The 24,265-nt window shown below is 48.8% G+C and overlaps 7 protein-coding genes across 7 annotated transcripts; 5 read left to right on the top strand and 2 right to left on the bottom strand.

Annotated features, from left to right (window-relative positions):
* Nucleotides 1-5,742: 5,742 nt before the first annotated feature.
* On the top strand, nucleotides 5,743-8,171 carry KIN3_2 (G2-specific serine/threonine protein kinase; the record flags this gene model as incomplete). Its single annotated transcript, XM_064899587.1, has 3 exons — nucleotides 5,743-5,794; nucleotides 5,841-5,893; nucleotides 5,940-8,171. 3 exons carry the CDS (start codon nucleotides 5,743-5,745, stop codon nucleotides 8,169-8,171), a joined length of 2,337 nt encoding a protein of 778 aa, XP_064752899.1.
* Nucleotides 8,172-8,835: 664 nt separating this feature from the next.
* Nucleotides 8,836-10,158, bottom strand: LTR64_005247 (uncharacterized protein; the record flags this gene model as incomplete). The annotated part of the gene is made up of 1 exon (XM_064899586.1): nucleotides 8,836-10,158. One exon carries the CDS (start codon nucleotides 10,156-10,158, stop codon nucleotides 8,836-8,838), a length of 1,323 nt encoding a protein of 440 aa, XP_064752898.1.
* Nucleotides 10,159-11,661: 1,503 nt separating this feature from the next.
* LTR64_005246 (uncharacterized protein) lies at nucleotides 11,662-12,042 on the top strand (the record flags this gene model as incomplete). Its single annotated transcript, XM_064899585.1, has 2 exons — nucleotides 11,662-11,739; nucleotides 11,791-12,042. The coding sequence occupies 2 exons, from the start codon at nucleotides 11,662-11,664 to the stop codon at nucleotides 12,040-12,042; spliced, it is 330 nt and encodes a 109-aa protein (XP_064752897.1).
* A 1,376-nt stretch (nucleotides 12,043-13,418) lies between these two features.
* SUB2 (Suppressor of the cold-sensitive snRNP biogenesis mutant brr1-1) lies at nucleotides 13,419-15,345 on the top strand (the record flags this gene model as incomplete). Its single annotated transcript, XM_064899584.1, has 4 exons — nucleotides 13,419-13,656; nucleotides 14,168-14,578; nucleotides 14,628-14,988; nucleotides 15,039-15,345. The coding sequence occupies 4 exons, from the start codon at nucleotides 13,419-13,421 to the stop codon at nucleotides 15,343-15,345; spliced, it is 1,317 nt and encodes a 438-aa protein (XP_064752896.1).
* Nucleotides 15,346-16,157: 812 nt separating this feature from the next.
* LTR64_005244 (uncharacterized protein) lies at nucleotides 16,158-17,180 on the bottom strand (the record flags this gene model as incomplete). Its single annotated transcript, XM_064899583.1, has 1 exon — nucleotides 16,158-17,180. One exon carries the CDS (start codon nucleotides 17,178-17,180, stop codon nucleotides 16,158-16,160), a length of 1,023 nt encoding a protein of 340 aa, XP_064752895.1.
* Nucleotides 17,181-19,773: 2,593 nt separating this feature from the next.
* On the top strand, nucleotides 19,774-20,280 carry LTR64_005243 (uncharacterized protein; the record flags this gene model as incomplete). Its single annotated transcript, XM_064899582.1, has 2 exons — nucleotides 19,774-19,843; nucleotides 19,973-20,280. The coding sequence occupies 2 exons, from the start codon at nucleotides 19,774-19,776 to the stop codon at nucleotides 20,278-20,280; spliced, it is 378 nt and encodes a 125-aa protein (XP_064752894.1).
* Nucleotides 20,281-22,354: 2,074 nt separating this feature from the next.
* On the top strand, nucleotides 22,355-23,657 carry LTR64_005242 (uncharacterized protein; the record flags this gene model as incomplete). Its single annotated transcript, XM_064899581.1, has 2 exons — nucleotides 22,355-23,279; nucleotides 23,362-23,657. The coding sequence occupies 2 exons, from the start codon at nucleotides 22,355-22,357 to the stop codon at nucleotides 23,655-23,657; spliced, it is 1,221 nt and encodes a 406-aa protein (XP_064752893.1).
* Between the last annotated feature and the right edge of the window lie 608 nt (nucleotides 23,658-24,265).

Genomic DNA, 24,265 nt, shown 5'->3' with positions numbered 1-24,265 from the left:
TCTTCAAAGAACTTGGTCTCGAAAAAGCCTTCTGGCATGTCAGACACTGATAGCGGTCTGTTGAAGGTGGGTACAACGAGGAACTAGTTGGATAGTGGTGGTGGTATTGTGTCGGTACCATCTGAGGACCAATATGTGGTAACTGAGTAGGAGAGGGTATTGGTGGAGGGAAGTCTGTCGGTAATGGTTTCTGCTGCAAGAGCCCTAAACGCGGCGTGCTCTCTAACGGATCAGGATAAGTAGGTTGGGATTTAGCGGCCACAGACGAAGCTGATTCATCGGAAAGGCGTCGCGACGATACTGGAGAAGTTGAACCACGCCACTGCGACGGCTCTGGTACAGGAGGATAGGAGGATTTTTGTGTCGCATACGTGCCAGAGTGAGTTGCCAATGTGCTCATTGGCGGTTGGCCATTCACATTTGGGGAATGTGAACCTGATCGGGGCATGAAATCGAAGCTTGATGTTCCTGGTAGAGGTGGCGTTGGAGGAAGAGTTCTTCTTGGGCTGCCGGATGCAGATAATCTTTCTGGTGTGGTTGGTGGTGAACCAGCAGGTGATCGGTGATGCTCAGAAATGGGTGAGCGTGATTGCACTACTAGCTTGTCAGTATGCATGTCGCATGATATACTTCTTCTGCTTACCGTGCTCTGCCTGTTTATCGACCTGCTCTATCAGACTTGAGATTGAAGGAAGTGAAGGTCTAGGAAGACCACCTCTCTCCATCATTGGGAATGATTGTAGATCTCTGCTTTCGTGGAGGATGTTGTGAGGGAAAGAGAAAGCTCTGGGACTCAATACTGCTGCCATAACAGTTCAATGTGCACTTGCTAGCTTATGCGGCTGATTTCGAACTTGCTGTGCTGTGAAGTAGTGTCTAGCCTTGGCGGTTGGTTCCTTGTACCGTGCGTAGCCTTGTGCTTTACAGGAGCTCAAAGCCGGCGAAGGCGTAAGAATTAGAAGATCTTGAGCAAAAGGCCGTGATCGAATTGAATAGTTGTACTCAGAAGTGACGTTGGTGAACGATGTTCGAGTACAGCCTAGGCTAAAAGACTTGAGATGGAGGCAAATAAGGGTCGATCCAATCAACGTTGGTCTAATGAGCGGCGCGGTCTGCACGCAAAAGTCCCAAGCGATACTGGTTGATGCTGTTGAGGTAGATAGTCAGGTACAGGGTATGTAGTTGAGGTTACGGAAAGATCGAACATTCAGAAGGAGGGGAGTGTGACCACATTATGCACTGGAAAGAGACTTTGGGTTGTAAACTGCCCCAAGAGTGTCTCAATCTGAATGGGGTATCTTTTTGAACAAGCGACACTTCCCTGGTTTCGCTGGAAGGAGAATTGCGAGATCAGGTCAGACAAGGTAAGCGTGGATCAGCATGATGGGATGACATCTGGAGAGAGAGAGCCAAGTAAGGTTCAATGATGTGCAGACGAGACGAAGGTCGAAGTGGGTAGCCAAAATGTGAAGGAACAAGGGAGGCCTGCTAACGTTACACATCACCACTAAGGAATGACGGCCCTCGAGTTCGACAGGCACAGCGCCGCCAAAGCAAGCAGTGAAAGGCGTCCACAGCGGTTAATAACGATGTCATGCGATGAAGGCAAATTATCAGATTTCATGCTGATTGGCTTGCATAGACGATGGCTGTTACGACAGGGCCAACACGCGGCAGCCCATGCGGAAATGTCAGAGACGCCACACACGCCAACTGTATTTAATCGATCCTGGTTCTGCCACTCGTAAGCTTGTGAATTCAACGCTGTATTCAGAAATTAAGCAGACGCCGGCTGAACCTTTGTCTGTACCAATTCGCCTAAACATTCTCTTTTCGAGAAACGGGGTGACACATCCCGTATCGACTGTGCTGGTGTTCCGAATGTGATATTACGGCCACGCAGTAAAAAGCATCACTTCGAGTGCGATCACTGTTACACTAGGCTGCCTATTCATCCCTTGCCAATGCTCGCGAACTTGGCTGAGGTTCCTGCTCTGTCGTCGACCCTTTGTCCTTGACGAAGTGCTTTGAGAATATGTGGTCCAAAGAGTCCGAGATCCATACTATCGTGGGTTAGGCGCATTACTGTGCCTTCCCACAATATGTGCTTTGCAATTTGAGCACACGCCGATCAGTCAAGTGCTTCTAACCTTAGCGTCTTCTGTCGATATCTCTACCAACTCAGTTTGCGTGCTATCGTTCATTCGGTCGTGCTGCTGTTTCAGGTCGTAGTCTGGCTTTATGTATGTCACTTTCGACCTCTTCCGCAAAACTTACTGCACGGTATCCAGGCTTAAGTTAAACTATCGTGCTTCTCGAATTCCTTTGGACTCCGAAAGGACTGGATGCTTATGAGTGTCGGAGTTACTGTCTCAATCTACGTTTAACATATTTACGTAGCATATCACGACTGAAACGAGACTGCTTTGTGCAATATTTGCTCGGTTTTAGGCATACGGGTCACTCGATTACTGTAAAGAGAAGGAGCTCGGTGTGATAGGCTGCAGAGCAAGGTCCACGATCTTGGTAAGTCGACTGCAATAAGCTTTCGGTGGTGTCTGGGATCCTAAACGATGACAAGTGATCGTCTCTCGCGTAACCCGTTTGAGCTTGCAAGCCTTGTTCGATTCGCTTGAGCTTGCAGATCAACCGCGCGATCTGCAACAGTCGGGCTGGGAGCCGGGAACGTGGCTCTTGTGACGCTCAGGAGGATCCTGCCACTCGATGTAGCTTCGTTGGTTGCGAACTGTTTACGACTGCTCAGTACACGACCGAAGATGGACGCATGAGCATGGAGTTGGTGTTTGGGCCACCTATGACCACACCGATACTAGCCATCTGTTAGATGTCGAGATAGATTTTTGATGATTCCCCAAGTCAGATGAAGGTGCAGCCAAGGAGGACTGCATGACAGGGACAACGAGATCAAGGCAGCCACGTTCAAGCCACGGTAAGAACAGCCAAAGCTCGTATTTTTCTCGAAGTGCCGCATGGAGAAAGGAGATCTCGCAGTAATCCACAACTAGATTGCTAGTGCTAGCCTCCTGAAGATTACCCAGTTGTTCTGATAACTGAGGCTGATATCGTCAAAACCTCGTCCTGTCGTCCCTTCTTTTCCTGTGATATTGAGGTGTTCTGATAGTTGTTAAAGGTAAGCCAAAGTCTGTACATTCGAACTCGTGCTGCGCTAATTGGACGATACATAACGGAAAGCATCAGCTGAGGCTACTTCTTGGGCTTCCAAGATTTGATGAAAGGACCGCCAGTTGATTCAGAGTGATTGGTGGAGTCGATCATCTGCGTATTGGTGTGGCACCGACGCAAGCCACGAACACATGGCAGCCACGTCGATCTGCGTTGTTAGCGCGATATCAGAACATAGAGGTCGAGCTAGTCGTTTTAAAGCAAGCGTAAACAGAACTTTTCAGGTGCCCATTTTCGTCTACCGGGAGTTTGAGCATCCGCAAAGCATACTCTCCTTGCAAGAAATGCTTCGCCGGATTTACCGGATTCGTATTCGCAAGCTCGAGATTGACACTCCACTGTCAGCGATGCTCGCCCATTACGGCAACTCGAATTGACTCGAAATCAATCAGGGAATCCATGACCAGGTAGCTATTTTCGATATAGATACGGCGTTCAATTTTGAATCTTTCTAAGCAAGCAATACAAGTACTTTGAACTGACACGATTTGAGGTGACGCGGATGGATGGCATGACAGATCCACATTCGAAAGATAGTGTCGGAGCGCCCGTTAAAGCCAGACTATCGAAACGATGTGGAGCTATCCGATCTGCAGGTGGACTTTTGTGGGAGCAACTTCGACCAGCTGGCGTTAGGGAGTCATTGTATTGACGCTGAATTCGGCTGAAAGTCTGAAAGCGGCTTATTTCAGACGGTCTTCAACGAGAGACGCGATGCGGCACTGATCTGCCCAGGTTCTAGAATCCTGGCTAGCTTCGTGCTTTCACCATTCATGGTAAGGCTTTACCGCATCATCACTCATGACAGCTTGCTGCAGGAAGGTTCTGTCAATCGCGTGTTCGATTGCAGGCCATGCGGCAGACTTCTGACATCGTGATTATCAAAGCTCTGACACTTGACACCTGCATATACATGAACATTTTCCGAAAAAGCGTTTGCAGCCTGGGTGAAAGTAAATATATCATGGTTTGTTGTCGCAGGCTGATCTGATGCCTCAAGCACGCATGACACTTCGTCGAGCAGCATGGTGAATGCCCGTTCTCGAGCTTTGCACCAGGATGCTTGTAGATCTCTATGTCACAAAATCGCTTCCGAAGCCAAACTACCGACGAGGTCATCTGTGCCATGGTCCAGGAACACGCCTCGACGAATTTAAGACGAAGCCTATGCAGTATTTTCGATTGATATATTTGTATCCATGTAAATTGGAAACTTGTCTTTTGTAGATTGTCAGAATGCCTGCGACTTATTGCTTGTTTGGTTTGAGCAGAGAGCAGGCACTGCATGCTGATAGTCTCGCAGGGGGTTTGTTCGCCTCGAAACTTGGTCCGTTGCAATGCAATGGTGCTGTCTCATACAGCGCGAAGATGACCAAGCCGGACGAGAACATTACTCGACTTTCTGTGCAGTCCACTCATGTCACTACAGCGAACCTCGTCCAGGAACAACATCGCTGTTTCGAATGCCTAGCTGGTGGCATTAAAGGCCGCCTAGTTCTGAGAGCTGGCTAACAGACAGTACCTGCTATAGCCCTCGGCCATCATATCTTCTAATAAACTGCCTAAAATACGAATTCAGTCTTGCCATGTGTCAGTGTTTGAATCAATATTACTATGCGCAAACTCTGTCTGTGCATTGCAGACGTCCTTGACTTCTCGATCATGTCTAGCAATATCGTACTCATCCACTCGCGCAAAGAGCACACAAGTTAGTGGGTTGTTGGTTGTGGTGAATCGGGAAGGTGACTCCCATATGCAAAGTCAGCAGAATAACATGCTATGACTTCTGGAACGAACATCAGGCGTTGTGTAATTTTCCCTGACCTTCAAGCCATTCAGGTCGTGCCTGCCCAAACTTATTACAAGATTCTTCCTACTTCATTCTGTGTTCCGCCAGGTTAGTCACTGACCTTATTTTCCAATCACACGTCAAACCTGCATTTTGATGTGTCATGGTTCTCAATCGCGCATTAAAATGTGGCATCGTCGATCGTGGTCTCACTCGTTTGGCCAATTTATTTATCGCTACACGATTTGCTCACAAAGAATACATCATGAAGGCTGAAACCACCAGAAAATTCTCCTGCAGGTCCTCTGCATCTGAGGGAGAAAGACCTCGTCGCAGTAGCAATCAATAAACACAGGAATACATTGCACAATCCTCCCTCACCATTCTCAACATGAGGTTGTTCAAAGACATCAGTCACACAACCATTACGACTCAACTCGATACTGGCCGCCCCGACCATGTCTTCAGTCGATGAGAGGTGGCAAGGCTATGCACAAGAAGAAGCGACCACGATCCACCATGTCGATTACATCACCTCATCAACCTGGTCGGTCGCCTTGCCAACGGTGCATTATGCCCAATCCGTCACTAGTCAACATTTTCGTTCTGCAGCTTGGCTGTGGTTCAATCTGTGACTGCTAGCCTTCCGCTCAAGCCACCCTCACATCCAACTTTTCAACGCTGGTGGTGATTCGAGTCAGTCCGGGCAGGGTAGGTCTTACTTGGTACTTCACCATCCAACATACAATATGGCATCCAAGCAAGGAGAATCCGATAAATATGAGGTGTTGGAGACTATTGGTATGTGCATATTGAGCATGGTCTGGACATGGCTGAGACGTGACAGGACGAGGTGCCTTCGGGACCATCAGGAAGGTTAGAAGAAAGGAAGACAACAAGGTAAGTACCGTCGTTCACCGCACGTTTCACGACTGATCACGTATAGATATTGTGCAGGAAGGAAGTCAACTACGTAAAGATGTCCGGTAAAGAACGAGATCAACTGGAAGCTGAACTCAAGATCCTCGCATCCCTGAAGAATCCTTACATCGTCGAGTACGTCCACCGGGAACATATAAGGCAGACGCAAGAATTATATATCTACATGGAGTATTGTGGTGGTGGAGACCTTGGAGCTCTGATTACTGAGTTGAGAAACAAGGGCAAGATTGCGAAGGAGGACTTCGTATGGAGGATACTTAGTCAGTTGCTGGCCGCACTATACCGTTGCCATTACGGCGTTGACTCACCCGAGCCTGGTGATTCAGCTAGACCCAACGATTCAAAACTGCTGTCATCTCGGACGAGCTCAACGATCCTTCACCGAGACCTGAAACCAGAGAACATATTCTTAGACGGAGACAAGTCGGTCAAGCTCGGAGATTTTGGATTGTCGAAGATTATGCAATCGCACGATTTTGCTTCCACCTATGTCGGCACGCCGTTCTACATGTCACCAGAGATCTGTGCAGCAGAGAAATATACTCTAAAGTCAGACATCTGGGCTGTGGGCTGTATCATATACGAACTCTGCACGAAAGAGCCTCCATTCAACGCGCAGACACACCTGCAGCTGGTCAACAAAATTCGCAAGGGAGATGTGGCACCTCTTCCAAAAGAGTACTCGAAGGAGCTGAACGAGGTTGTCAAGAGCTGTCTGTTAACCAACCCCTTTCATAGACCTGATACGGAGAAACTCCTCAATCATCCATTTGTGTGGATGGCTCGAAAGCAGCAAGAGTGCCTCAAGATTACACGATCAGTTTGCACCGAGAAAGAGACACTACAAACGCAATTTAAGAAATTGCAAGAACAGGTCGCTGAGCTCGAAGCTGACAAGATCACAATGAGGGCCGACCTAGAGGCTCAGATACGTCGTGAGTGGGAGGTTCGAGCTCGACTTGAAATCGATCGACAAGTGGAAAAAGACAGACAGGAGATCATGACGACCCTCCAAGCTCAATTCGAGCACGAGGTCAACAAACGAGTCAAGGAGCAGCTGGCAAAAGCCGCCAGCTCTGTAGAATCGATGGTCGTGCCCAAGGAGAATGCAGATCGAAATATGCATAAGGAGCAACACAACCATCATTCGTCCACAAATACTGCTGAAGAGACAGACTGGACAAACACTACTGATCTGACTGAACTATCTGATCTCTCTATCCACTCTCCATCAACATCGACCTCGAAACCAGCATCTAGGAAGGCGAAGACGCCGTTCGCTAGATCGAAGACTGCTTTTGATTCACCAGCAGACATCCAGATGGCTGATCCCTCACCAATGTCGATCACGTCTCTCAATCTTTCGCCTCGTCGTCAAACATCGGACAGTAACAAATTGAGTGGCAAGAACCTATTCAGCAAGATCGCGACAAACAAAGCACGACTTGCTATTCCAGATGATCTCGATGAGGACAAGGAGAATGACCTTGTGGATTCGGACGATGAAATTATCCCCGACCTTCCTAGCCCAACAAGGCCTAAGCTCCAGAACACTGACCCTTTCAAGATGCCACCACCTGTGAACATGCCTCCCTCAAGGGCTAGACCAGGGATGCAGCGACAACATACTATTGCGAGCACCAACAGACTCGTCACCAAACCAACCTTGTTCCCAACCACCAACAGCTCAGCGACAGCTACACAGCTGCGTGCTGGTTTCGCCGCGACGCAGAACACTCAACCAAGTCAGCTCCCACGTAGTGCCACAGAAGGTGATCTGTCGCGCAAGCCATCGAGCCCAACACAGTCTGCCAAGCGTAGACTCAGCAAGATTCCCAGCAGAGCCGACCTTGCAGCAGAGAACCTGATGCAAGCCTCAATAGCAGTGTCAAATGCAGCCGAGCGTAGTACATCGCCGATTCGTCGTGCAGCAACCATCACGAACGGAAACCCGAGCACCAAGCTCGTATCCAAAATCGGTGGTGGTACACGGGGTGGCTTGAACGACAATGCTCAGCAAGTCAACATCGTCGCCGGCCGAACACGGGTTGAGCTCGCACAGGCGCGGGCCGGAGGACGTCCTATGACTGCAGAGTGTCCACCAAGCGGTGGTATTAGGGTGATCGAGAAGGAACTACCGCCAGTGCCTGTCTGGGATCCAGAGGTGTTGGGCGAAGATGCGATGCCTAGTCCGTTTCTCAAACGAGAGATCAGGATCATTAAGGGGTTACGGTGACACTATACCTGGAATACAAGCTATTCAATGCATTGGAAAGGTTTCTGCATGGCGAGGCGTTAGTGGGACTGGGGAAAGCCGAGGACATCAACGGGTTCCCTGCATATTGCTTTACTGTATAGATACCATCAGACAAGGCGTGATATACAAGGAAAGAAAGTGTGCATTTCCTTTGTGGCTGGGCACGCATGATGCGAGAAACGACAATGAAGGATGAGGTATAGACTTGCAGTACAGTAGATGCAGATGGAGAATGAGAACTGTATGCAAATATGCCGATTCTCGAAATTTCTCCTATAATCCTCGCAAATCTGGAGATCTGACCATCAAACAGGGTTTGCTAACCAGGCTTTCAACACTTGACACAGAGTTGTCCTGCGAAAAGCTATTCGTGTCGTGGGATAGAAGCGTTACACATGCAAGAAGCACGAAAATAATGTGGCGAAAGACTCAATATATACCATGGCAGCTTTATATGGTAGCTCGGGTTTATGTTTGGTAATCAGAGTACAGTGGTGAACAAAAGTCTATAGTAAGACAAGACAGGAACACAACAGTTTCGAAAAGATTTCTTGCTGTTTCTTCCATATTTGTATTTTTTTGGTGGGTAGTAAAGTCATAATATTTGTCGACGTAAAAAAGTGGTGTCTATTCAAACAAAGTCTCATAATAAATCCTCATCTATGACCTCCTCCATCTGTACCTGTCTCGTAGGAGGTGGAGGTGTCGACGCCCTCCTGACGATGGTTACGGCTTCTGGTTGCGGTACGGCGCTTCTTCTGGCTGCTTCCTCGTCCAGCCGAACTGCTTCGAGGAAAGAAGGGGTGGGTTGTGATCGAGGAGGAATGGTCAGGCGATATGCCTCGAGCTCTTCGTCGGGAATGACTTCTGTCGCGTCGCTCCGGAAGGAAGCGTTGAGACTGGGTGGGCGGGATAAGGGGTCTATGGCGAAGTCTCGAATCCGCGGCTGGTAGGGGTCATGTTCTTGATTTGGTTGCGGGTCTTTGGCGTCTTCTTCGATTGAGTTCTGGTATTCATCCGGTTCCTCAAGCACTTCTGTATGAAATGAGTCTTCTGCTTCGGCGGGATCGTCCGCCACCTTTCTGTAAAAGGGATCGTCCGCCTGGTCAGCATCTTGCATGGCCATCTCGCGCTCGAAGGCTTCCTCTTCATCCTTGAGTCGCTGTAGGTCATTTATGTTCTTGGGCGCATATTGGGAGAATTTGGGAACGGATTGTGCTGCTTGCGTGGACGGTCCACCGGGAACATTGGACTGAATATAGCCTTCCTGTTCTAGTCTATCCAGCTCTTCTGGTTCGAGTAACTGACCAGTAGAGCCTCGAACGGCTTCTTGTTTTCTTTTTACAATATTTGGCACGAATCTGCTCACGGCTTCTTTCTTAAGATCGCGAATCTGGGGTGCACTCTCGTAGGTCGTCTTTGCTTGCGCTGGTTCAGCAGGGGCATTGTAGGTACGTGATCCAGATCCAAAGTTTACGGTTGGATTCTGCCTGTTGCGCTTGAATTCGTTAGGTATAGGAGGTGGGGTGTCTTCGGGCCAGGGAATATTGCGAACAGATTCATCCGTATCGCTGGACTCATTCCCCGAACCTTCTCTGCGTTCGTTGTGCTTTCTCTCCCCATCGCGGTGTCTTTTACCTAGGGTACTTTGAGGTATGTCACTCCTCTGTGGCCGAGAACTCTGAAAGGGTGCCTTGTCGCCGAGTGTCTCTCTTGCTTTGTTGACCGCTTTCAGGTCTCTTTCTAAGTCGGCTAAGATGGCCTTCTCTCTGGGCTTAATGTCGCCTGCAGCTTCAAGCGCCTTGAGGTCGTCGATCTGGCGCTGTATACTATTAGGATTGCGCCGAGCTAGCTTTTCATTGCGGCGCGCTTGTAATTCGGCCTTTCCTTTCTTCAGCGCTTTGGCCTTCTCTAGCTTGCGCTGCTGTTGAGCAGGGTTAATTGATTTTTCTTTATCCTTGGGCATTTTTGAGCAACAAAGTAGGTTGTGATTATGCAGTTCGCGTCCAATACCGCGCGACAATCGTGTGATGAAAAGGACGATGGATGCGCAGGACGACCTTGTGATCAAAACCTAAGTGTCAACAGGTCACCAGTTCCAACTTTGTGTAGCGATGTTTAGGCAGTTATCGCGGTAGCCTTAGGCCTGGTGTCGCATGGAGCAATTGGCAGGTGTCAAGATTGTGTTAGCTCGTATGCACGGCAGTTGCGATCTGAATCTGCGCCTGTCGAAGAGTTGTTCCAGTCGTGACTTCCTCTTCTCCTAAGTCGCGAAAATTGCTTGAGTTGAGTCAAGGAAGGAGCGGATGACGCCGACACGATGCACATTCCAAATTTACAGGCGTGACAGAGGCAGCCGATCCTCCCTATTTGAGGCGCAACTTGAGTTGTTCAGGCGTCCGTAATAATCTTTCTTACAAGACCGACCCATCGTTGTAATACAACAGCAACATCCTTGGGCACGAACACTCACCTTTGCTATAGTCCGTGTTCCTGCATGGATTGGTCGTGCAAACCTAAAGGCAAGCATTACAAGGCACTCTGGCAGGTCTCCGTACAAGGGCGACAACCCCGCTATCTCGCGTCAAAAGTGCTGTTGGGTTCGGTGATGGAGGCACTCGAGAGCACCCTCAACCACTTACAGAAAATCTCCCATGCAGAAGGTTGCATAGGTTGCATATCTAGCGATGCACGCTCTTTATTCTGCTTCGTCTCTTGCAAGGCTTCTATCAACTGCTGTTAACCCTCGACCCCTCAGTCTTCTCCCTTCACTGTCCTCTTCCTTTCTCTGTCGCAGGCGATGAAACAGCCCTGCGGGCGTCATTCTGGTTGTTTTCTTGCTGATTGCTGCTTCATGAGCCGCTCTGCCGTCTTCCCACCCGCTGTTTGATCCTGTCTAAACTCGCTCCCGACCACACTCATCTTTACCCGCCCGGAGATCGCTTACCTCACAATTATTTCTCCGCTAGACGTTTCGAATTCCCTCAAAGACAAACGATCCTGATCTAATTCTGCAAGCGCTGGGAAGCTCATCGAATGCGCTGCCTCAGTCTGCTTGCTACCATGACCAGGCTTAACCCTACACCCATATCACATAACCCTATCGCCTTTCAGATACTCTCCAACCGTTTCTGAAAGTCTGGAGAACAAACCTATCAGCTTTGGAGATCGACTTGTTATGTCAATATCTGTTGCAAGGCACTTCTTCACGAGCCCGCCGCAATTTATACTGGCTCCAGCTGCTGCCATTCGACAGTAAATGTCCGCAGCGGCATCCATACCAGACACCAATTTAGGACTGACACAATCCGAATTACTCTTGTTGAGACAACAAAGCGAAGTCGCTGCTCAAAGTCGTGCAGGAGGAAGCGCCATGGCAGAAAGAGGTCGTGGCACCAGTAGGCATTCTCAGCCTAGTTCGAGGGCCGCTAGTGCTGCTAGCAGCCATAGTATACAGGGAAGGATTACAATGGATTCGAACAGTCTTGGCCGAATAGAAGGAGCCTTGAACAATTTGATGCGCCAGATTACAGCGCGCATATCGCAGGTAAGTTTGGACTGGCGCCGCTTGGACAAAACGCGCTGATAGATGTTCTAGTTAGAGGAGGCAGCAGACCAATCAGTACAGGCCAGCCAACGTGGAGCTGCTAATACTATGCAAGGTGCTGACGAGCAAATCGCCAGAACCAAGCGAATCATGCAGGAAATGGACAAACTCGACGCGAAACTAGAAGAAGTCGACCATGTTTGTGACGTCGTCAGGAAACTCAAGAAGCGATGTGATGCGGCTGGGGGTCGCCTCGACAATATCGCCGTGGCCAGAGCCTCACAACAGCCTCGCCCACGTTGATAATTTACATCACTCATCCTACATCGAGAGTCAACGAGAAGGTAATACCTCAGTGGTTCTACAACATGTGAAAGTGGTCGCAGCATCTGGAGAATCACTTCGATTCATGTTTAACGTAATATCGGCGAATTAAACAGGTACAGCCTCACGGCAGGGGATTTGCGATATCATTTTCTTACTGTAAGATATTTTTCAGGACAATACGGGACCAAGGGAATGGCTAAAAGTGAGGCGTTCAACGTATCGGGCGTTCGACAACGCGATCGGCAACAAGACTGTGATACAGTTCGTCTGCTAGGGCATGGCGGTAGGCTATGCCATGACATTATCACGAATTATGATACAGGACAGTCAAGGTTATTTCTGGATGGATATGCTCATCAAATCACGAATCGAAATGAATAGCACTTGAGCCGAAGCATATCTTCCAGTTAGTTGTTATGTCATGGACAACAGTTCAAGAACTATTGGCACAACAGCATCCTTCCCTTTGATACCTTGAAAACCAGTGTTGGAAAGCGTTGCTGACATGAGTTCACATCACAACATACTGACTACGTCCCAGGTCGAGATTGCTTCTTGACTCCCAGTATTCGCATCCCAACTGGAAAGCGCTTTTCAGTGCCACAAGTTCGGCATCTCACAACCAGAATATCAGCCCAAGGCTTCGCACAACCTTTGCTTTTGTTCTCAACACTTTCAATCGAGGTGACGCCATCTAATTGAATCTCATCACACCCTTTACAGACAGTGCGCTTGATCTCCTTTTGTAGCCGGATGACCGACTTACGACTAACACCCTTCAGCTGAGAGACAAGGTATCTTGTCTGTTCGTGATCTGGCTCGGCGTCTCCACTAGTAGGTGGATTGTTTTCCGTAAGGCTGTCGTCTGGAATGCTCTGATTAGCAGTTGAGGTCGAGGCACTTGAGAAGTACAATGCTGCCTTGTGCAGATAGGCTAGTCGTAGATGGACATTCCTTTGTGGTATTGATCCTTTAGTCTTTTTGCTTTTAGCCATTCGAGGTTTGAGTTTGATGATACAGATTCCTGTTGCACATCCGCAATTGTATAGTGTTGATCGTAAAGTTCCTTCAAAGGAATGCAAACGAGGCTGAAACTTCTTGGGGCTCAGGCATTTCTCGCTAACAGCATCACGTGAAGCGGCTAGCTATTTCGGGAGAAGCCGCATACGTTCCTGCCTTCTTCGCTCATCGTCCAAAACATTTCCTCCTCCACTTCTTTCAGCCTCGAAAGTCGACTCCCTCTATCCAACAACTTTATTTCTTCCATAATTGACACCTCACTTCATCTTTTCCAACTACTCCAACACGTTTGCGATCACAACTGCGAATAAAAAGCACAACCTTTTGTAAACATGTCTACCGAAGAGGATCTTATTGATTATTCCGACGAAGAACTTGAGACAACCAAGGCCCCAGCCGCAACGAACGGCGCCGCGAAGAAGGGCGATCTTACTGTGACTGGCGCAAAAGGTGATGCAAAGGCCAAAGGCAGCTATGTCGGCATTCACGCTACTGGTTTCCGCGACTTCCTGCTGAAGGGCGAACTTCTACGAGCCATTACAGACTGCGGTTTCGAACATCCATCGGAGGGTTAGTCATTCCAATCACTACATCTAGCAAATCTTTCCCTACCTTCCTGCGGAATGTTCGTCCATCTCCAAGATAGCTCAGATTCAGAAGAGAAGAGAAGAAAAATCTATACCCGACCTCAAGTGAAGCGTCAAGAGAATAAGAAAAATATGGACCACAAGTATACTCCGCGCACATAGTTGCGCGACTCGCAAGATCCGAGCATGAGAGGCTTAAAAGCTCAATGCAGGCAATCTACGGCTCGACCGCTCTTGCAAGGACGAGCACAGGGATGTAGCCATGGCTGCAGTGCAGCTTTTGGCTCTCCATTTGCTTCTGAGTCCTCCGCAGATCGGTCGAATCCACTACATATGTACGAAAAGAGATGGAGCATTTGTTGCACCATATGGTTTACAGTTACCGGCATGGACTTCTCATCTGGCTTGAGGGGATGGACGAACAGCTTCTGCGTTGCGATGCATTCATTACAAATTCCTTACGAGCAAAGTCTAACATTATTCGCAACCTACAGTCCAGCAAACCTGCATTCCGCAAGCCCTACTCAACACCGACATCCTTTGCCAGGCAAAGTCTGGTTTGGGTAAGACCGCCGTCTTCGTCCTTACTACCCTCCACGCCTTGGAGCCAGTACCTGGAGAATGCTCGATCCTCGTAATGTGCCACACTCGAGAGTTGGCATATCAGATTAAGAACGAGTATGCTCGATTTAGCAAATACCTTCCTGAGGTGAAGACTGCTGTCTTTTATGGTGGTACTCCAATGGCAAAGGACCTCGAACTGTTGAAAAACAAAGAGCAATACCCCAATATCATTGTTGGAACTCCAGGTCGTCTCAATGCTCTTGTCAGAGACAAAGCTCTGTCTCTGAGAAACATCAAGCACTTCGTTCTCGATGAGTGCGACAAGATGTTGGATCAAATCGGTAAGTGGTCTCCGCTGCCAAATCTGATAATCACTAATCACATTGCCAGACATGCGCCGCGATGTTCAAGAAATCTTCCGAGCCACGCCTACCGAGAAACAAGTCATGATGTTCAGCGCGACTCTATCCCAAGAGATTCGACCAATTTGCAAGAAGTTCATGAGAAACCCTATGGAAGTATACGTCGACGACGAAACGAAGCTCACCCTGCACGGTTTGCAACAATACTTCATTAAGCTTGGTGAGGGTGAGAAGAATCGAAAGCTCAACGAATTACTTGATACTTTGGAGTTCAACCAAGTCATCATCTTCGTCAAGAGCACTCTCCGAGCCACCGAGCTCGACAAGCTACTACGAGATTGCAACTTCCCTTCGATTGCGGTCCACTCTGGAGTAACACAGGAAGAGCGGTAAGTACTCCTGAACAATCAACTCGCAATCATGACTGACACTCCTTCAGTATCAAACGCTACAAAGAGTTCAAAGAGTTCAACAAGCGTATCTGCGTCGCGACTGACGTCTTCGGTCGAGGTATTGATATTGAACGCATCAACCTCGCCATTAACTACGATCTCCCTGCTGATGCCGACTCCTATCTTCACCGAGTCGGTCGAGCTGGTCGCTTTGGTACCAAGGGGTTGAGTATTAGCTTCGTCAGTGGTGAGCAAGATGAGAATGTCCTAGCCGAAATTGAGAAGAGATTCGATGCGAAGGTTCCGCAATATCCTGAAGGAGGTGTAGACAGCAGTACCTACATGCAGGCTTAGATAACTCAGATTGACCGCAGGGATAACGGAGGATATGTATGCGACGTTCTGGCTGCGAACGTGGCTCAGAATAACAAGTCTTACGTTTCGGACGGCGCAGACAACGCACGGAGACGACATCGGGAGAGAATCTTGAGCAGAAAAGACATGCAATATTTGCTGTTTACTTATGAGGGAATACTGCTGCATGGGAATTTCAGTGTGACAAGGCAGCAATGTACCCGGCGCGCTTGTAGTCGTGCTGCAGAAGAAAAGAATCACATCGCGTCCTATCTCGAGCTTACAGCTATCTTCTCATTGCTTCTTCATTATTGCTGTGCCGATCGGTAGCCGACCTGGCTACAGAATCGACATGTGGCCAGCCATCACGAGACCGGGTTCTTTCAAGGCTACCACTCAACGAAGCCAGCAGGTCTCACTTGGAAGAACGAATGATGAACTTCGAATACAGCAAACAAGACCAAGAAGTCAAGCGTAGAAACGTCAATGCAGGAGAAAGTATTCTGTTGAAAAAGACGGTGCATGTTCAACAGCACTCTGGCATCAGCTGGAGGTTGTGATAAACATCGTCAAAGTCATTGGTATTGGCACTATAACAACAAAGATAGAAAAAGCTCTGTAAATGCAGTATACGTAAGGAGCTACTTATTTCCTAAACACTTGCTGTAGGCAGACATACGCTGAAGCTCAGTGGTGGTAAATGGCTAGTGTAAGGACTGTGAACGTTGAGCGACATACGTTGTAGCTCGAGAAGGATACGGAACGGTCATTCAGCGTGAGCTGCTGCACTTGAGGGAGAACAATGCTCTTGATTACTCCTGAGATGAACACTGTCGGATATCTTGGTCGGGTTCGACAAGAAGAGGAAATGAAGAGCGTGTAAAAGACTTCCTATCTGTCTCGATCTCGGTCTCGGTCTCGATCTTGTCTGTTTGCTCCTTGATCTCTGAAACTTTACCCTTGCCCTTGCTTCTGGCCTTGCCTTTGTCTTTGCGCTGACGTCGACCCCTGCTCCGAGTGCTGGTTTTGTTGTAACTTGATGTTGAACCCTCGTCGCTGTGCTGGCTGGAAGCAGGACTGTTTGCTAAGGCACGTTTGCTCTTTCGTTCCTTATGCTCGTCATACAGTCTGGATATTTTGTCCATTTTGTTGCGAGAGTGATGCCACTTTTCGGTGTCCACAGATTTAACCGAGACTAGGGATTCTGCACGGCTGGCTGTAGGACTCTCCAGGTGACTATCCAGTGTAAAAGACATATTTGACTTCTCGTTGAACGGTTGGTTTGAGATCATGATTTTGTTCTCGTATTTGCAAGAATGAAGCTCGCTCTGCGTACATCGCTCAACGAGTGTCCATTCTCCATCATCCTCTCCCTTCTCCTTCAAGTAGGCAACGTTCGCACATTCGAGATGAGTACCAAACGTCGTGCTTGGATAATCCGAAGTCGTGATCCAGGAAAAGACTTTGCCCTTCGAGTATTTGCGGTCTGCTTCGTCTTCGGCCTCGCGCTTCTGGCATAGGCTGCAGGTGCAGTCATCCCGATGTAGGTCATGAATTGAATGGTTTGCCGAAGTATTGCTGCTTCCGGTGCTATCTGTTGATCTGCTACGGCACATTTCCACGGCTTCTTCGAGTGATCTGAGCCTCCTCCGAGATTCTCCAAGTGTCGACCTTGAGTACCTCGCTTCACTGGCCACACTTCTCGAACGGTAATTGATGGATGAATTATATGGATCCAGGGAGGAGCTGGGTTCATCGTCTTGCTGGTCCCAGCAGTACGAGCACAAAGCGGGGCTGACGGATTGTGCACCCCATCGTTTAATGGCCGTAGACATTGTCCTCCAGGCTTTGTTCTCCCTTCTTGCCTGACCGCAGTAAGCGTATTCTTCGTTGTTGTAGGTATCATCCGTTCTACGATATTCGCGACAGAAAGAATATGGTCGAGTGATCTTGTAACACATTATTGAGGACTGGAAGGGCCGTATAGTTATTTATGCACAATGGTTGCTGAATATGGGATGGACAGGTGAGCTTGGGTTGGGTTTTATAGTAAGATCTAGGACCGACCCTGTTTGTATGTCGTTGGAGCTGTAGGCGTCTTGCCCACGAATTTGTGCACGCAATCTAGTGCGTGGGACATTAACGTCTTTGCCCACGTCGTCCAAAATGATCCGACAAGCTTCAATAGACGTAGCCTCCATCATTGCTCATCTCGAGATTGTGGTGCTGTTGATGTGACCGTCGTAGTTTCCTGACTATATAGTTCAGACGAGTAACAGCTGTAATCAAGCAGGAATTACGCCATATCTTAGATCATCACAACAACCATTCCAACATCACCTTCGCTGGTTGTTATCTTTTCCAGAAAGCAACCTGTACATCTCCTGCGTTTGAGCAAGCATCCGTAATGCTTCAATTGCCGACCTGTCACTCACCTACCCCGACCACGTTGTGCAACTTAGCACGCCCAAACAGCATACGTCAACGTAAGCTACACAGATGCTAGACCAACAGGCAGTAGTGGCCAGGGTCACTGAGTAATGACCGAAAGTGCTGTGGGTGTCCAGTCCGTAGCTTCGTTTGTAAGCCTTTCACAGGTGATACGGCGAGTGACAGAGGTCATCGTTTTCGAAGACAACCAGATAATATGCGGAAATAGCCATGCCGCCATCGTCACTACCGCAACTCTTGTGGAGGAGGAATCTTAGTGACTAGTAGTATACGTCTTGGATTCTGGGAATGTCAACAAAGTGCATACGTAGACTTCGTGGCGACAATACTGGTCGCTTCTATGCGTGTGTGAGACAATCCTTTTGTCGAGAGTCCTACTTGCAATGGTTCTTCTCTCAAGTACCAGATACCTTTTAGGTTATCCCCTAAGTATTTGATTAGATGCAGTCAACAATGAAAAATGTAGTTAGGTACGCAGATCTGTCGTTCGGAGCAGATAAAGTCAACAGCTTCATGTTGTGTAGCGTGACCAGGATGAGGAATCTCATCACTAGCTCTAGACGACCTCTATGACCAGAAGCTAACGCGTCGGACGCGTCTCGTTTTGTCCTTCACATCGCCCACCCCACCATCACGAAAACGATACAGAATTATTTGCGGAATGCCTGAACACCATCTGACAGTCACCAAAGAAGCCAAGGAACTATATCCCAGGAATGCTAAGGGATTTTTAGTCAACATGGCCGGGTTCAGAAAATAGAAGAGGGAGATATTTGGCATTAGTGAGGACGAAGAACAGCTTGTCAGGGAACGCTTACCCAGTGATAACCAGTTGACAGGATATTTCAATAGTTGTTTGGATTCTCACAACCCGAAAATAGTGGTGGTACAAGAAGAACGAGTGTTTCAGGATCTCGTAAGGATTTGCCGCGATCGTGGGCGTTATAGAGGACCACACATTTTGGACCTCAATATCACGGCTTGTGACGACCAACATGTTTTCTATTCTGAGGCATGAATGTATGCATTCTCCCAAGGTGACCGGCGAGTATTTGGTGAAAGGCAAGCCTCGCCACGCGTGAATGGAAATGGACAGGATGACCAAGGGAACCAACCAACTCTGGTGGACAACGCAACTGTTGATCAGGGCGTGCTGCTTATGGACAACAGTGCGTTGCCGCACAGCTCGACTTCCACGATTCGGTCTCCAAGCGAAAACGTATCGCAAGTTGAAGAGAACAATGCCCAATCACTGTCTAAATGCCCCCGTCTATTACATCCCACAGCAGCGGCGGGCGCCGCCTGCCAGTGTGAGCACTTGCAGAAAGTGGTCGAAAACCTCAAACATGAGATACGGCGACAGCGAGAACAGTACGAGCGCGAAGCCACCTTTTGGAAGGACTCATATCATCGAGTCTTTTATGATGAAAACTTCGGCGCCTAGATCGTCAAGATGAAAGATGATTGAAGATTGTAATAACACATACGCTGAGTGACTATACACCAGACAAACCTTGACACATAGTCACGACTTCCCATCAAAACAAGCCTGAGTAGAAGCGATGATATTCGGTGCCGCACGTAACCTCTTACCCGAAGGGGAGGTGTGTTTGGAACAGCAACATGACCGCAGCCATGACCGAGCATTGCGTCAGGGAGATCGATTTCAAAATGAGCCAGACTCATCTGCGGGGTTGATGATCTGCCACTAAAAGCTTTCCCCATCCTTACAACCGGCGGTACCATCGGCATCCTGTTGACGATGTTACTGCGGGCACTTTGCACACAAATCATAGTCACGGCTCAATGGGATAGGTCAGTATGACTCCGACCAGAAGCGGCGATCGTGGAATAGATAAGGTCGGAGTGGCTGTGGTTGTGAAGTGATTTTGTACTCCTATCGAAATTCTGAATCTGCTGCAAGGGAAGAGCCATTCAAAGCATTTTTACCAGCGGACCAATACACAAAACTTCAAAATGTCTACCACAGGATCCTGCGCGTGCGGAGCCATCAAGTACGAATACACTGGCGAACCAGCAGTAACAGGTGAGTCCCATCAGCGAGCAGCAGCACTGCGCATATACAATTGCTGTCTCTCGCATTATTACATTCAAGAACACATACTGACGTTAGTCGAAGCTTTGTGCCACTGCATTGATTGCCAGAAATGGACAGGCGGGCCATACACCTCAAACGTCGTTGTCCCACGAACAAACTTCAAGGTCACCAGCGGGACACCTAAGACCTGGGATGCCAAGGGCAACTCAGGCAAGATCAACAAGCACTTCTTCTGCGGCACTTGCGGATCTGGCTTGTATACTGAGCTCGAAGTCATGCCTGAAATGACTTGTGTCAAGGCGGGTGGTTTAGATGGTGGTGCCGCAAGCCTGGGTGGAAAGGTCGGTGTCGAGTTCTACACCAAGGATCGTGTCTCTTATCTCCAAGGAATTGATGGGGCCAAGCAGGAGCCAGTCTTTGGCTGAGTTTCGAGTGAATGCTGAAAGCTGAGATGAATAGGGATGGGTGTAGATAGAGATGTTGCCAAGTCAAATGGGCTCTCACGCTCCGAGATACAGATACCCCATCGGAGATATGAAGACAGTATTTCCAAACCCGTCCTTGAGGGACACGTAAACGTATTGCTCTTTCTGCTCATTCCTGCACCAGTGACATGTAGCCCAGATGCTCCATCTTATGAAATGTAATGCACCTCATGGGCAGCGACCTCGATACACTGCCGTCGACACTATTATAAGAATCTACCTGCTGCTTCGAGCTTGCATCTGTACGAGCCTTCATGAGCTTGAACACATCCTCAACCCTGCACTTTGCTTACTCAACTCCCAAAATGGCATAGTGCGAATATGCGGGCTGCGAGTACGCGACCGGCCGAGTCAACGCGTTGTCCCTCAATCGCTTAACGAGCGCATTCTCATGCTCAATTTCACATCGCAACAAATAACGAAACCACGATTCATGCTCACTTCTTGCTACGACAACATATCTGGAAGCCGTTCGCAAAATTGGGAAGGTTTGCGCACTACCTAAAACGTCCAGTGCAGCCATATCCGAGCGCCAGACTAGCTCTGATATCACTCTTTGTACTCATTCTTATAGACCAGTCACTGCAGCGTCTTCAATTGCTGCAAAGATCGCGCAACCACACTCATCGAGCTAGCCGATCAACTTTAAGCTCGTCTGCAACCCACTTCGAATTGAGACGTCCATTCGAATCGCTAGGCTTTTGCCCAGCCCGATTCAGGCGAATGAGCCATGGCGCAAACAAAACAAGTGAGGCGTAAATCAGGTGTAGGCCCATCAGCGACACCACGCCATACCAAAGCGCCTAGGAAGAGCTTGGGAGGAAAATCAACACCAGGCACGTCAAGCAAAGCACCAAGACGCAGAGCACAACGTGAGTCCTGCCTGTGAAGTCCTCAGGCGACGTACTAATCCACCTTGAACAGCCGGCGATCCAATACCGCAGCACAGGCCCCGCCGCTACAAGCCTGGGACCGTCGCCCTTCGCGAGATCAGACGATACCAACAATCGACCGACCTGCTACTTCTCAAAATGCCCTTTCAGCGCCTAGTGCGCGAAATATGTCAATACATCCTCCCCTTCGAGGTTGCGAGGGAGATGCGCTGGCAAAGTCAGGCCATCATGGCTCTCCAGGAAGCCAGCGAGGCGTTCCTGGTCCATCTCTTCGAAGACACGAATCTTTGCGCTATACATGCTAAGAGAGTCACAATTATGCAGAAAGACATGCAGCTTGCGAGGCGCCTGAGAGGGGCTTGGGGTGGTTTGGGGTGATCGGCCTGAAAAAGAGAAGAAATAGATCGAAACTTTACCTGCACTTGCAGGCGAGCCACGTTGCAAGAACTACATGTTATCTGATCACACAGCTTGACAACCAGAGGAACACTTGAGCATGAATTGGACATGGCATGGATAAGAATCCGGACGTACGCTGCATTTCTACTCAGCATTTGCTATCACACGACATAGTTGAATGTGCGAGCAACAAACGATCAAGCTCAGCCAGGCAGGCTCAATGGAAATTCACACCCTCCGGCTCTCTAGAACCGCTACAATCTCCGACGCGGTGGCCTGCTCTAGCAACGTGAGTTAGCAGACTTCAGCACACATCTCACACCTGCGCACACATGAAAGCAGCAGCTAACTGGCTCGATGTTCTAGTGGAATTGGCACTCTCTTGCAGATTGAACCACCTTGTCAGCACGTTTGCTGCCACTCACAACTGGCCTGTTTGCGCTCTGAAAGCTAACCGACAGATAGTGAAGCAGCATATATTCTTCGCCAGGGTCGTACCAATGCTGAACCTCCGCTATTCCAGTGATAAGAAGTGTAAATTAGCTGGGTACTCTCTCGTCACTGTCAGTCCGTGCTGAACAAGTCTAATCATCACGTCAAGGATGAAGGAGCCAGGTAAAAGGCAGTCGCCTGTGCGACAAAGCTTGAGACTGCAGCAAAAAGCAAAGAAAAGTGAGGCCGATGCAAAGTCAATCGAGCAATTCTCAACCGGGACTTCAGCAATGGATCAACACCAGCGTTTGATCGAGCCAGAAGACGCAGGAGTGGTCGATGTCCCAGACACAACTCAGAACTCATCTTCTCCTCTTTGTCTCATGGATCTACCAGTCGAAGTGCGAATGATAATCTTGCGCTATTTGCTGAAAGGCAGCTTCGAAGACTGTCACAACGGATTTCTATTCGAGATTCCGACCTGGCTACTTGACTCTTCGGGTCAACTGAGAATGTTGGAATACTTTGACTACGAGGACTACCTACGTCGACCATCGACAAGCACCCGACAGTTTAGCTTGACTCCCAGTGTTTTGAGGACATGCAAGCAGTTGGAACAGGAGGGTGTCGACGTGCTTTACAAAGAGAATGCAGTCGGAATTACGTTCTTGTACCAATTTTTCGATGAAGAACAGTCAGACGTTGGATTCTACTATCGTTCATACTGTTTAGGTGAGCCAACACTCGAGAAGGCGTTCCAGAGGTATCCGAAGCTTAAGAAAATCGAGAAATGGCATTGTAGGATCCACGTGGGCACTACAACTCAGCCAGCAGAGCGATCCTCGCTCTACAGCATTCGGTACATAGTCAGAGAGCTGAGACGCCTGCCTACACTCAGAGAACTTCAAGTATCTTGGGTCAATGCTGCAGCAGACGCGACCAAAACCGACTATGCCCGGCTTCATACTGCTGAGCACGCCATAGCCTTCTTTCACTCCGTACCTTGCAAGACCTTCAAGGTGGAGACGGATCATCCTTTGAGAGATGGCTTTATTGAAGAAGTCCGTCGATACCAGACTCAGATCTCACAAGGTCCTTCCGAACAATCTGCCGCTGTTATGAATTCCTCTTCAAGTGTTGCAGACTTTGTTTTCACGATCAACCTGGAACTAGTTCGGGAGTACCTCGGCGTGACTCGCCGCCCTATTACTTTAGGTCCATCAGCTATCCAGATTCCACGCGGCTGCAATCAAGCCCTATTGCCCATCCTTTATATGGCGCACTTCTGCGAGTCCAGAACTCCACATGTATCACGAATTGACAGAGTTTCGTCGCAAGGTCGAAATTGACAAATGCTACGTAAAGCTCAAGGAATTGTACGAAATAACCATCAAGGAGGTCAAAGTTGTTGCTGTGCCATGCGAGCACATAAGGGACGGAAGCATGGGCACTTCCGAATGGCTCCAGCACAATCAGCAACTTCTGGAAAGGTTCAACGATGAACTGGAGGGGGCATTGAAGAACTTTCCGCACGTCGAGCAAGAGAAAGAGAGTCCTGTGCCAGCTAAGTGCCATCTCTCATCGCAAAGCTAGGACGAAGGCCAGCGCGAAAGCAGACCCGTCAGGGACTTGAGCATCAGACCAATGGTCACAGCGCTAGTGTCGCAGATTGACTAATAAATTCGTGCAGAGAGAGGTGGCATCAAGCACAGTTGTTGTTTGACTTGGAAATGTTGGAAGACGTAGCCATCAAAGCACGACCTCGAACCTCTACATTGCCGTTACTTTGGTAATCGACCCAAAACTTTCAGACAATGTTCAATACACAACATCTCAACCGGTCGGATCCGCATAGATTCGCGTCATGTCTCCCGATTAAAACGAACGTGATAGAGAGTTCCTCAAACTCATCAAGAATTCCACAGGCGTCAAAAGTGGATTCCTTCTTTCCTTGTTCTCCCCCACAAAACCAACCACCCCTCTTGTTCTTCCCCATGCTCTATTTGTGATTGTTTGAGGTCCACTTGTTCCCCCGATCGATTCTCGACCACTACTCGCGATGTCTTATGCGTCTCGGGATATCAAAGACGATGTCACAGAGACATTCTAGAACATGAACCCATGTGGATCGGTTTCTCCGACAACACTTCTGAGCTCTGGATTTCGAGCTTTGCGAGGTGGGATGAAGGCCGAGGAGGGGA

This window comes from Lithohypha guttulata, assembly GCF_036872675.1.
Source record: "Lithohypha guttulata strain CCFEE 5908 chromosome Unknown scaffold_4, whole genome shotgun sequence".
Lineage (NCBI taxonomy): Eukaryota > Fungi > Ascomycota > Eurotiomycetes > Chaetothyriales > Trichomeriaceae > Lithohypha > Lithohypha guttulata.
Note: the sequence above shows the minus strand (reverse complement) of the source record. Positions and strands in the feature narration are given on the sequence as shown.